Below are 13,206 nucleotides of genomic sequence, written 5' to 3' on the forward strand. Positions count from 1 at the left end.
TGTCCAAGTTCTTCAAGGACCGCAACTTTCCCCCCACAGTGATCGAGAACGCCCTTGACCGCGTCTCCCACATTTCCCGCAACACATCCCTCTCAGCCCGCCCCCGCCACAACCGCCCTATGAGGATCCCCCTCGTTCTCACACACCGCCCCACCAACCTCCGGATACAACGCATCATCCTCCGACACTTCCGCCATCTACAATCCGACCCCACCACCCAAGACATTTTTCCATCCCCACCCCTGTCTGCTTTCTGGAGAGACCACTCTCTCTCTGTGACTCCCTTGTTCGCTCCACCCTGCCCTCCAACCCCCACCACACCTGGCACCTTCCCCTGCAACTGCAGGAAATGCTACACTTGCCCCCCACACCACCTCCCTCACCCTTATCCCAGGCCCCAAGATGACATTCCACATTGGCAGATGTGCAGGTGAACCTCTGCTTAATGTGGTATACTGCATCCACTGTACCTGGTGTGGCTTCCTCTACATTGGGGAAACCAAGCGGAGGCTTGGGGACCGCTTTGCAGAACACCTCCGCTCAGTTCGCAACAAACAACTGCACATCCCAGTCGCAAACCATTTCCACTCCCCCTCCCATTCTTTGGATGAGATGTCCATCATGGGCCTCCTGCAGTGCCACAATGATGCCACCCGTAGGTTGCAGGAACAGCAACTCATATTCCGCCTGGGAACCCTGCAGCCTAATGGTATCAATGTGGACTTCACCAGTTTCAAAATCTCCCCTTCCCCCACCGCATCCCTAAACCAGCCCAGTTCGTCCCCTCCCCCCACAGCACCACACAACCAGGCCCAGCTCTTCCCCTCCACCCACTGCATCCCAAAACCAGTCCAACCTGTCTCTGCCTCCCTAACTTGTTCTTCCTCTCACCCATCCCTTCCTCCCACCCCAAGCCACACCCCCATCTACCTACTAACCTCATCCCACCCCCTTGACCTGTTCGTCTTCCCTGGACTGACCTATCCCCTCCCTAACTCCCCACCTATACTCCCTCCACCTATCTTCTTTTCTCTCCATCTTCGGTCCGCCTCCCCCTCTCTCCCTATTTATTCCAGAACCCTCACCCCATCCCCCTCTCTGAAGGGTCTAGGCCCGAAACGTCAGCTTTTGTGCTCCTGAGATGCTGCTTGGCCTGCTGTGTTCATCCAGCCTCACGTTTTATTATCTTGGATTCTCCAGCATCTGCAGTTCCCATTATCTCTATTAAAAATGGTCTAATTATTTAAATGTATGTCTATACTTTGAGTTTTCAATGTTTGGAAAAAGAATTTCAGGATTACATAGTTTTGTTGTTTGAATTTTGATCCAGTAGTAATGGGGGAAAAAAGTGGTGCTGACCCTGGTCTCTCTTTTAAGGGTTTTTTAAATCAACCTGTTCAGACACGTTATGACATCTCTCTGAAGCAAGAGGGACTTGAACTGAGACCTCCTGGCCCAGAAATAGAACACTACAATTGCACAATAATAGCCCTGGGATGTTGCTTTGTTTGTTAAACAATTACTTTGAATGCCTCTCCAATTACCATAAAGAAGCTATCTATTCACTTGCTAAATATTGGTTGTCAGAAATTCTTGGGTTCCATTGTTGCTGGACTGCAGTAAGTTAGCTGATTTTTCCTCTGGAGAAGTCTGTTAAATTGTCCTTTGGCTCAAGAGTGGGAACAAAATCTCTCAAGTTTCTTAGATTAATACTGAATAGTGTCTAAAGCTGTGGGGGACAAAATTTAATGAAATAATTTTTAAGTTTGTGTATTTAGCACTTCCACCTGACTAAAGGCACTGGTTACATGACCTGATATCAAACTCTGGCTGCTTCCATTGTTGGAGGGAAGAGCCTTTGGAAGGACTTCAGTCTACTTTAATATCTACTTCTCCATCTTAAGTTTTTAAGATTGAAGTTTTCAGCTTCTCTTCTAGTGCAAGGCAAATCAAATGCCACTATAGGGCTGAATCCCATTGCTGTCTAAGATCTTTTGGAAATTGTACAATTGTGACTCTGCTGTTAATATGGTAATTCTGAACTCCAGTTTATACATACATGTCCTTTGTAGGAAGAGCAGCGTTTGGCAGAGCTGGAAAAGCAGAGTTTAGAAAAAGAAAAAAATAAAAAAGAGCAGGAAAGACTGGAGTCTGAGCGACAGGAAAAAGAGAAGAAACTTCGTGAAGCTGAAGAAAGAAAATGGAAGGAAGAGCAAGACCAGAAAGCAGAAAAGGAGGTCACCAGCAAAAATGTACTGAATGTGACTGTGGAAGTGCATGTGAGTTAACACTATTTGAACTGTATCTCCCACAAATACTTTTGTCTACTACTGAAAACACAATGCATCAGGACATGAGAAACAGGAACAGAAGTAGAACTGCCGAGCCCGCCCTACCATTTAATAAGATTGTTGTGGAAATTCATCAAATTGGCTTTTCTGTCCTGACTATATATCCTATTTTTTCTTTTATTCCTTTTAATGAACCAAAAGTATACTCTACATATTCAACCTCCTCTTAGTTGAGTATTTGCAAACCTCTTCCAGGCCAGAGGTGCTAACAGCATGATCCACTCCTGCCTCCTAATAATATTCCCAGCATCACATGCCAGTGTTCAGCCAATCTGATTCACTTTGCATGTTAGCAATAAATGGCTGAACAACAGACTGTCATAGCCCATAGATTTTCGCGATGTTCCAGCAATAATATTGAAGACTTGTTCTCCAGAGCTAGTAGTATCTTTAACCCAACTTGTTTCAGTCAAGCTACATCAGGTGCTTCCACTTGAAAATGCAGAAAATTACTCCAGTATGTACTGTCGCCAAAAACCACAAATCCAATTCAGCCCAGTTACTACATCATTCCACTCTTCTTAGTCAAGAGTGTTGGAAAGTATCATTAACAGCTCTATTAAGTGGTACTTTAATTAGTAGTAGCCTGTTCGCTAATGATTAGTTTTAGGTTCTGCAAGGCCCTTGGCCTTTTGACAGATGGTAGCATTAGGAAGCTTGAGAAACATGAAAGTAAATGGGAATTTGGGCAAAAACACTGGTCATATCTAGCACAAAGGAAGATGGTCGTGATTGCTCAGTTCCAGGGCATTATTGCAGGAGCTACTACAGATTTTCTAATGAACTTGTTCAAAAAATGTTAAAATATATTGCTAAAGCAGGTGTGACTGGAACCTGGGCCTCCTAGCTTAGAACCAGAAAAACCAGTGCACCAGGAGTGCTCGTTCTTCAGGATAGCGTCATATAGGCACAATCCTCTTTCAACTGCTTTGTCAAGGACCAGACTTGCAAATTAAAGCCAGAAGTGGGATGTTCACTGATTTTTTTTTTTTTTTTTTTTTTGCATATTGTTCAGCCCAGTTTTTAATCTTCAAGTTTTGAGTCCACATCCAGTAAGACCTGGACAATGTTGCTCAGGCCAAGAGAGAGCATGTAAATCATGTGACACATACCAGGCAATGACTACCTTCAGAAAATCTTAAAGCCCAGTTTACATCACCCAAAAAGAAATCCATGGTGTTACCACGGAGTCCCCTACTTTCCTGGGGTACTGTTGACCAAATTAGATGTGTTAAAAGGGGGATGGCTTTGGGTGGGCGCTCTCAGGGGCAGTGTGGACTTGTTGGGCCGAAAGGCCTGTTTCCATACTGTGTAGGGATTCTATGATTCTAGATTCTGACTTTGGACCAGGTGTATAAATGCTAGTGTTACAACAGCTTTCCAGCTTGACCATCACCCCATTCGCAACTGGCAGACAGTAACAGGAGTACGTACCAAATACAATAGTGGAATTCACTGCACCTCCTTCAATAATACCTTTTCAAAACCACGATCTGCCCCACTTCAGGGCAGCAGATGTGTAGCAACACATCTAGATACAAATTCCCCTCAAGTCATTTTCTCATCATCCTAACTTGGAAAAATATTGCTCCTCTTTCACTGGGGTGGGATCAAAACCCTGAAATTACCACCTTTATGACACGGTATTAACTGCACCAGATATGTTGTGGTGACTCCCCACCAACTTTGAGGACAGTTAGAGATGGACAAGTGATCTTGCCAGCATTCCATGGGGAAAATTGGGAGTAAGAAAAACTCAGCATTCCCTGGTTTTGGGGGCGGGGGAGTGGAGAGGAATTGCTTTGCTGTATACTAAGTTGCTTGTCTGTTCTTGAGACTCTCGATCTAGTTTTTTTAAGTCAGGGGTTGTGGTCTGTAGTCATCCACTTCACAAAGTACATTCAATTTTAAGATGGAACTATGTCTTTCAGTATTGTCTGTTCTAAGATTGTTCCTGATATATGAAAATGTTGGTTGTACATCTGACTTGGTCCGAAGTTCCTCAACTCTTGTAGAATGAAAATCTTACAATCTGACATTTTAAAAAAATTTACAACTGATCTCTTGGCAATTTGTGGAAGAGAATTCCAAAGTTGTACTACCCTTTAAACATAGAGAAAAGGAGCGAGCATGGACCATTCAACCCATTGAACCTGCTCTGCCATTCACTATGATCATGGTTGATCACCGGAGCTCCGTACCCTAAACACTCACTTTTCCCCTCCCAAATTCCTCAATCACTTTAGCTACAAGAGCTGTATGCACATCTTTCTTGAAAACAAATGTGTTGGCCTCAACACACTGCAGGCTTACATTTGTACTTAATTTTGCCCTTGTTCAGACGTCAGCGATTCATTAACTCTTTTCAATCTTGTATATTGTTTTTATCCCCAATTTGTACTTTTTAAGTTCGCATCTAATATAATGTCTCACCTCCCTCTTCAGTCTTGGCCTGGCCACAGTTCTCTTTGCATACTTGAGCCAGAAGAAGACAAACAATTTTTGTTTGTTTGCCATTGCCTACCCACTGTCGTTCTTTTCAATAACATTTCCCAAATCCATCAGTGAATTCATGCTTCCTATCATCCTAGTTTCTAAGATTCCAGACCCTAGTCTCAGAATCAACTATGTAATGCTTTATCTCTAAGCATTCCATGTTATGGTTTCTCATCCAAGAGATGTCTCGTAACTACATTACTAGTTATTCCTTTCTCATAGCATAACACCCAGTCTAAGACAGTCTGTTCTCCTAGTTGCTCTTCAAAGTATTGGCTCAGAAACTATCCAGTAGATGCTCCAGGAACTCCCCTTCTGTGGTTTTATGATAATTTTGATTTGCCCGTTCTATAGCAGAATAAAGTCACGCATAATTACAAACCTTCCTTTGCTGTATACCTGATTTTCTGTTTAATTGCAATTGCTACAGTTTATTGGTCTATATACCAAACACAATTTTTTTTGTTGCTTTTTTGAATTGCTCAGTTTTGCCTACACGTTAGCTCAGAATGTAAAAGCTCTTTGCTCAACATTATTCATATCCTCTTTAACCAGCAGTGCAACTTGTGCCTTTTTGTCTGTCTGTCTGCCTGAAATACTGAATACCCTTGGATGCTTTGGTTCCCATGTTGGTCACTGCAGCCATGTCTTTTTGTAATCTCACCCAGATCACACCTATTTGCCTGATTAATTCATCCACTTTTATTTCAAATGCCCTGTGTTCATGTGCAAAGCCTTTAGGCTTGCCTTAGTGTTCCTTGCCTCATTCCTTTATTTTTTTTTGGTTTACTGTTGCCTTGGTTGATTCTGGTCCATGATTCCTTTTGCTTATTTCTCCTCCTTAATTCCCTTTTCAGATGTTTTTATTCTTGCCCTTTAATTCCCTTTTCCTCTGACTCCATGCATAGGTTTGCATCCCCCTTACTAATTTAGTTTAAACACTCCCCAAATTAAGCACACATTTTCCCCCCAAGTCCTGCCGAGGTATAACCTATCAAGTTTGTAATGGTCCCTCTTCATACAGAATTGGTCGAAATCTCCCAGCAATCTGAAATCCTCCTTTTCACACCATCTCTCTTTAGCAATGTGTTGATTGACTATATCTTGCTATTTCCACTGACCTAGCACATAGCACTAGTAGTAATCTTGAGATCAATGCTCTTTTTCTTTATTGGGCGTGTCCTAATTTTCAGCTTGCTTCATTAAGTCCCTACATTGTGCTTTTCAGAACGTCTGTTTGTTTTTGTAACAATGTGTACCACAGCCATTGGCTTTTATAGTACAAGTCATTCCTAATTTCACTCTTGAACAGTCTGGCTATAATATTTTAGACCATGGAAAGATCAATGATGGGGGCAGCCAAAAAAATTTCCCCTAAATATTCTAAGTTTTGATCAACCCTCCCTCCCCAAAACCACCACCTCACTTCAAGGAAAAATAAGCTTAGTTTGTGTCATCATTCCTTGGATTTCGTTAATGGTCCCTCTTCTAGTGTATGTGCACACTAGACTCTGTCCAAGGCAAAATATACCTTTGCTAGGATGAGGTAGCTAGAACTGTGCTCAATATGCCAGGTGTCAACCAACCAGGTCTTTATATTGCTGAAACATAACATGTATCCCCTCTCCTGTTCTAGTCCCTTAGAATTAGAGGCCAGCATTCTCTCTCACTCTGTTTTTAATGTGTCTATTTGTGTATGATCATGTACTACCACCTCCACTGCTCCTCTTGCTCTCTTCCTCACCCTCCTACAACAACACCACCATCATTTCTAACTTTTTTCACTTTTTTGGGTAGTGCTTTGCTCTAATTGGAGGTCATACTAGCCTAATTATAGACTCCAGTTCAGTGAATCCACCTTTTTCTAAACTTTTTCTTTTAGGGCAGCACAGTGGCTCAGTGGTTAGCACTGCAGCCTCACAGCGCCAGGGACCCAGGTTTGATTCCAGCCTTGGGCGACTGTCTGTGCGGAGTTTGCACATTCTCCCCATGTCTGCATGGGTTTCCTCTGGGTGCTCCAGTTTCCGCCCACAGTCCAAAGATGTGCAGGCTAGGTGGATCGGCCATGCTAAATTGCCCGTAGTGTTCAGGGGTGTGTGGGTTATAGGAGGATGGGTCTGGGTGGGATGCTCCAAGGGGTGGTGTGGACTTGTTGGGCCGAAGGGCCTGTTTCCACACTGTAGGGAATCTAATCTAATCTAAACTCGAGAACATAAGCCTTACTGCCACCTGATATTTCCTCAGAACAGCTTTTTTCAGCTTTCCTGTTGTTAACCCTTGTTCCCAACAACATTTGTCACTACTATTCCAGGATTGCCACTGCATCTAAAAGGCCTGTTTACTTTCATTTGTTTTCTTTTACTTAGCTTTAACAACGATGATAAAGATTTTTGTTTTTGATTAGTTTACACCTATATTCTTTGGTTTTTTTTTCTTGGAAAGAAGTACAGGGCCTCAATATTTCAGGCAGCTACTCAGCCTGTGGTGTCGAGGAAACGTTTGTGGCCTGTTGATTCTTGCAAGCAATTGTTGAAGTGGTAACTTTATTTTTCAAAGCTAAATCTGACATGCTGTAACAGTGGACATTTGTCTCCTTGATTGTTACTAATATCACCATGAAAGCATAGTGTGTGGAAACCTCTGCAATTATTTTCTGCCCTTAGTTCTTGGCTTCATTTGTATGGAAGTGCAACTAAGATCCTTATTTCATCCATCTTTTGGGAGAGCTACCTCATCAACTCTCTATTTTTTCCTGTTCTTTTGCTCCCCTTTTAGTTGCCCTGCCATGAGGTCTCAAGCTTCTAAATTAAACTATTTGTCTCAAATGCTGTTAACTTATTTAACATATTTTATTTTGGTTGTGATATGTATGTCTAATTTTAAACTGTCTAGCTATTTTTCTCCTCTTCTCCCCCCACCCCAGTTCTCTTATCAATTAAACTTGTCTGCTAAATCATGTAGATGTTTGTCAGTTTTATCATTGACTTGATTTGTGGAACTTTTGGACAGAAAGTTGCAAAACCTGGATGTACATTGTTGCTGAGACAGTTGAACTCATTTGCATGACTCTAGGTTCTGGCCCAAAATGTCATTGGCTCCACTTCAAAGAGCTTATGGAGAACTTTTCCCTCATTACTGAGCCCATGCAAATGTCCTCCAAACTAGTTGTTTGATTCTTTGTGGAATTTGTTGATTGATGCAGCAACTGAGGTTTGACAAATTAACTTGTTTTCTAGCACTCTCCAGCCCCTGAATCGTATGCCATGACTCCAAATAGCTATTCAAAATTCAAGATGCCAAAAGTAAATTTGGACAACTATGGAATGGATTTGAACAGTGATGATTCTACAGATGATGAGGGAGCACCACGTAAACCAATCCCTGCTTGGGCTGATGGTAAGTAACTGGTTTTGATTTTAGAAAACCTTTTTTTTGTGTGTAATTAAATGCAAAGTTTATAGGCTTATATTGAGTGGTCAAGGCAACTGCAAGTTATTAATTACTTGTACAAACATCAGCTATCACACTCCATTCTGGGACAGTGTGATAATGAACAATATTTTCTGCCAAGCACCCTGCGTCACCCCACATGCTATATTGCATGCCCCAATTGGCATAAACTGGCAATGCTGACTTCAGTGCCAAATTTGTAAGCTGAGACTACTTCAAACAAAGACCAGAGCCTTACTGTTAAGTGATAATAGACATGTGAAATTTCAGGTATCTCCTCTTTTTAGCAACATGAAACTCCACGCCATGATGTTCAATTACCACCTCAAACTGCAATAGGTGTTAATGAAGAGGTATCACCTGTTTTTTTTGAGGCTGCTAATTGCTGAGGAAGTTTTGGTTAGTGAAGATAAGAGTGTGACAAACGTTTTCTAAGATGATAAGGGGATCTTGATCAAATTAAAAATGGCAGATGTATTATCCACAACGAACTCCAATGTCCTCTTATTGTCATGTGCCCCATTGTAGGAGTACAGTTTAAAACAAAGACTTTTTTTTACAGTATCTGCTGCCTTAAGATGTCATAAGTACAAGTACGTAGGTACAATTCTTGGATACAGCAAAGGGACAAAATTAGTTGCTTCATTATATAGTCAAAAATAAGTTAAAAGCAGGAATATATTTAAGGGGTTAACAACCTTTAGTGTTCGCAGTCTCTCACGAGTGCGCGCAGTCTCTCTCTCGTGCGCGCGCAGGCTCACACGTCCAAGTTCTGTTACCTGCATGCTGCTCTGGGGGCTGCTTCCCATGTCCTGCTGTGGGGCTTATTCTTTGTGCTGCTCTAGGCCCACTGCCTGCGGTGTTCTGAAGCTCAGCGCATGCCTGCAGGCCCCCAAGTGTAAGGCCATGCTGCTTGGCTTCATTGGGAAGTCATGCTGAGGTTGTACAGGACATTAGTACTCCAGACGAGGCCTCAAGTTAGTCAGCTAGTTATAAGAAGGATATTAAGCTGGAGAGGGTTCAGAAGAGATTTACCAGGATGTTGCTGGGTATGAAAAGTTTTTGAGTTATAAAGATAGGCTGAATAGACGAGAACTTCCCCCTCTGGAAAGTGTAGGAGATTGAGAGGCATCTTAATAGAAGTTTATAAAATAATGAAATGAATTGGTGGAGTTAATAGTCACTTTTTTCCCCCTCGGTTGGGGTATTTCCAGACTAGAGGGCACATTGTAAGGTGAGAGTAGAAAGATTTTGAAGACAATGCAAACCTTTTACACAGGGTGATTGTGTGGAATGAACTTCCTGAGGAAGTGGTAGATGGGGGTACAATTACAATGTTGGATAGATAGATGGACAGGGAAAGGTTGGAGGGCCATGGGCCGGGTGTTGGCAGGTGGAGTTAATTTAGTTTGGGTTGGACTGAAAAGTCTGTTTGTGCTGTGACTCTCATTCTATAATTACTGACTTAACAAGCTTGTGTAGTGATTCCCCACAAATACAAGGTTTGTTTGAAATTTTGGCATTTCAGTTAACCAATTTCTGTTAATGTATTGCAAATTATTCTAAATACTTGGTTTCGTAAATGCTGCTTTTTTTTTTACCCAGAACAAGCATAATTGTTTTTCTCCTTCCCCAGTCCTTCAGGACTCCTTTTTTGAGTTTAAACATATCTTTGAAATAATTTTTTGGTCCTCTCTGGCATTCTAATTGAAGACTTGTTGAGCGATCTGTCACTGCTTCCTTACAAACAGCTTCAAACTGATCTTTCTGGCTGTTATTGTTGCCCATCATGCCATCTGGGGATTAACCTCACTTTGCATCTTCCAGATTCCCCACACTCACCTTTCGACTCTGAAGTCAGTTTGTATTTTCAGTCTGAGGAGTTGACAATTTTTGCTTGTATATCATATTTTTCTGTAATGGAATGTGTCTTTCTGTCACCAGGTAAACAATTGCAGCAAGCCCTTATAAAGCAGTATTACCACCCATTTGATGTGGATAAATTCTTTGGTATCATTCAACCTCCTGATCTTAGGAACATCTTCGGCAAGATCAAGCCACGTTACCTGAAGCGGACCAGTTCTGCAGTGTGGCATTCGCCACCAGTATCAAACAGCATTAGGAATGTACCCTATGGCCTTCTGAAATACTGATTGTTGTCTCTCTATTTTTAGAGTGGCATTCTAACTATTGTAAAATGTGACCCTGTCTTTCTGCTCTATTATTCACTTGACCAATTTGATATTGTAACATTGCTATCTCTCTCTTTCTTTTGTCTTTGTATATACATATGAGATGAAGACTTCAAATGGAAAATTGGTCAACTGCTTCTCTGGAACTTTTTTTATGTGTGGATTTGCTTTGCGATTTTTACCTTTTATAATATTAGGGATATCTATTTGGGTCATTTTAATTTAGACTTCAGTTTTGGAGGTCTTTTACTTGGGCTAAGATTTAAATTCACTGCCTGATGGGATAAAAATTCTGTTTCTCTGTTGTAAGAGGCCTCTGTGTCATGAGTTTGAAAAGTTTCCTGTAACTGGAACAGGAAAGGGGAGAAATAGTCAAAATGTTCAACAGGTGGTTTATTAGATAGCAAGCTGAATAGTTGATGTAGGAAATGAGATGGAGGGGCAGGAGATATAATCTTTGGTAAGATTACCTTTGAACTTCAGTCTAGCCATGTCTTTGGGACCTTGACAATTTCTCACTCTATACACCTGACCTGAGATCCAAGTGCCTCAAATGAGCTGAGTTCTGGTCCATATCTTGAACACAATGGAAATCCAGCACTTCCACTGCAGACATTTTGTATTTTATTTCTTGGATTACAGTAGGAATTCCTTCTTTTAAGAGGCACTTACTCCTATTACTTTTGTTTTAATTTGGAAGCTTCTGATTTACAAATTTCAATAGGGTGGAAAGCAATCAGAAATACAAAAGACAAAATGTCCAGTTACTTGTCTGTGCTGAGCTAGCTAATCTCAACTAGGGTGACATTTGGTGTCCAAATTTGGCTTCGCTGCCTCTTGCTTAGAAATTTGAACTCTGATTTTTCTTGGTGCAAAGAATTGTGCAGATGGGGAGTTTGGAGGGCAAGAACCAGCTTGTTTGTGTTTTTCCTCCCTACAAACAACCTGGAAATAATTGCTGCTTGGATTCTGGTGCCAGACCATCGTTTGGATGGGATATCTCAACACCCATAGAGAATTGTACCCCAGAAAGTTGTCTTAAGAGAATGTTAGTAACAAAATGTCAGTGTCAAACCTTAAACATTAATGCTGTCCTTACTGTTGCCGGGAGCTCTGAATTTGGGTTTGTTTTCTGTTGACTTCAGGTAGGATAAAAAACTGAACTGAACATCTCCTGTGCAATTATTCTGTCTGACAAGCATCATTAAATAATTGATTTGTATGGCACTGTTTTTATTAAAAAGAAACTTTGTAAAATGGGTCATGTTACCTGAAAATGCTTGTAGAAAAACTTAGTAAATGTTTAAGTGGTGCCTTGAACTTGTGCTTGAAGCTAGTCATAGTCACACACATAGATGTGTGTGTGAGAACATTCCATCCATGTCACATTTGGAAGACCCTGAAGCCTTTTGGCTTTTTGGTTCCTGTCAATGAATTCAACCCACTCCATCTTGAAGCAGAACCACAGTTGCAAGGTTACATGCAAAGAGCTTTCACAGTATCTGGCACGTAGCAATTTTCATCTGAAAGGACTATTTCAAAATTTTTTTTGTTAATCTGTTAAAACCTACATGCATGCTTTGTCTTTAGAACACAACTTTCCTAATGTGTTTCTGTTGAGTGGTCTTTAGTATTTTGTGAGTAAATATTTCATCTTTAAGTGTGTGCATGCGTGCGCGTGTGTCCCTTACACTCAAACGGTTTAAAACACTCCTCAATTCAATATCTTACCGTGCACTAGCAAGAGGAACAATAAACAGGTGTTTATTTTACCACCCCTGAATATAATGTGTGTGCCACATGTGCTGTTTCAGACATATTGCTTTTATTAATCCAATGAGACAATGGTAGGGCTGAGAAGGGACTTATTTTTGTGACAAATTTCGAGAAACTGATATGAGGAATATGTGACAGGTGCAATCTAAATTCAATAATAAATCTAGAATATAAAAGCTGGTTTCAATGATAACTATGAAATTACCTAGATGGTCATGTTTGTGTTTTTTTAAAAAAAACACTAAGTTGTGATTTCAAACCCACAACAACGTGGTTGATTCTGAACATAGTTCTAACTGCTTCGTGACTTGCTTAGCCATTTCAGAAGGGCAACTGGGATTGAGCAACATTTTCATTTCTGGTACTTGCCACTGGTGGCCACATTGGAGGAAAAAATGTAGATATGATGCAAAGAAAGGCCACATAATACAAGCAGGCATACAACCCATAGAACTTTGAGATTGCCCATTCAGAACTTCTTTTTTCCACCCCTTTAACAAAAATCTAACAGTATCTGCCTTGCTGATCAAGAATTCTGATTCTGTCCCTGAAAACATAATAGAATTTCATATCAAGACCCCTCAATCTTGTAATTCAGTCGGGTTATCTTTTGTTCTCTGTTCCAGCAGTCACACAACTAGCCTTCTGACCCGTTCCTCAGGACAATCCATTTATTCTACGCATTAATCCAGTAGGAGTTCTCTCAACTGTTTCCTACGCACTTGCATCTTGATCTGTGTATCCTGAATTCCCAGTCTGTAAGCAAGTCTACTTTTCATGCAAGCTGACTATTGACCTTTCTCTAAGCTACCACCAATAGGGGAAACAAACCTTTAAAGTGGTGAGCATTTGAAGGCTCTCTAGCAGTTAAGGAGGGGGGGGAGAGTCCAAATTGCAATACATGAAAACAGGCTGATTATCAGATACCCAAGGAAGGGAAG

General features: G+C 41.2%; 1 protein-coding gene across 4 annotated transcripts in view; it reads left to right on the forward strand.

Annotated features, from left to right (window-relative positions):
• LOC125459537 (inner centromere protein A-like) overlaps positions 1-11,748 on the forward strand; it is a 39,051-nt gene extending 27,303 nt beyond the window's left edge. For all 4 annotated transcript variants that reach the window (XM_048546089.1, XM_048546091.2, XM_048546090.2 and 1 more), the window contains exons 17-19: positions 2,073-2,279; positions 8,084-8,243; positions 10,242-11,748. In XM_048546089.1, the coding sequence (XP_048402046.1) occupies positions 2,073-2,279; positions 8,084-8,243; positions 10,242-10,450 (576 nt within the window). In that variant the 3' untranslated portion in view covers positions 10,451-11,748. The remainder of the gene's footprint in view (positions 1-2,072; positions 2,280-8,083; positions 8,244-10,241) is intronic.
• Positions 11,749-13,206: the final 1,458 nt, after the last annotated feature.

Source organism: Stegostoma tigrinum, chromosome 17, assembly GCF_030684315.1.
Source record: "Stegostoma tigrinum isolate sSteTig4 chromosome 17, sSteTig4.hap1, whole genome shotgun sequence".
NCBI lineage: Eukaryota > Metazoa > Chordata > Chondrichthyes > Orectolobiformes > Stegostomatidae > Stegostoma > Stegostoma tigrinum.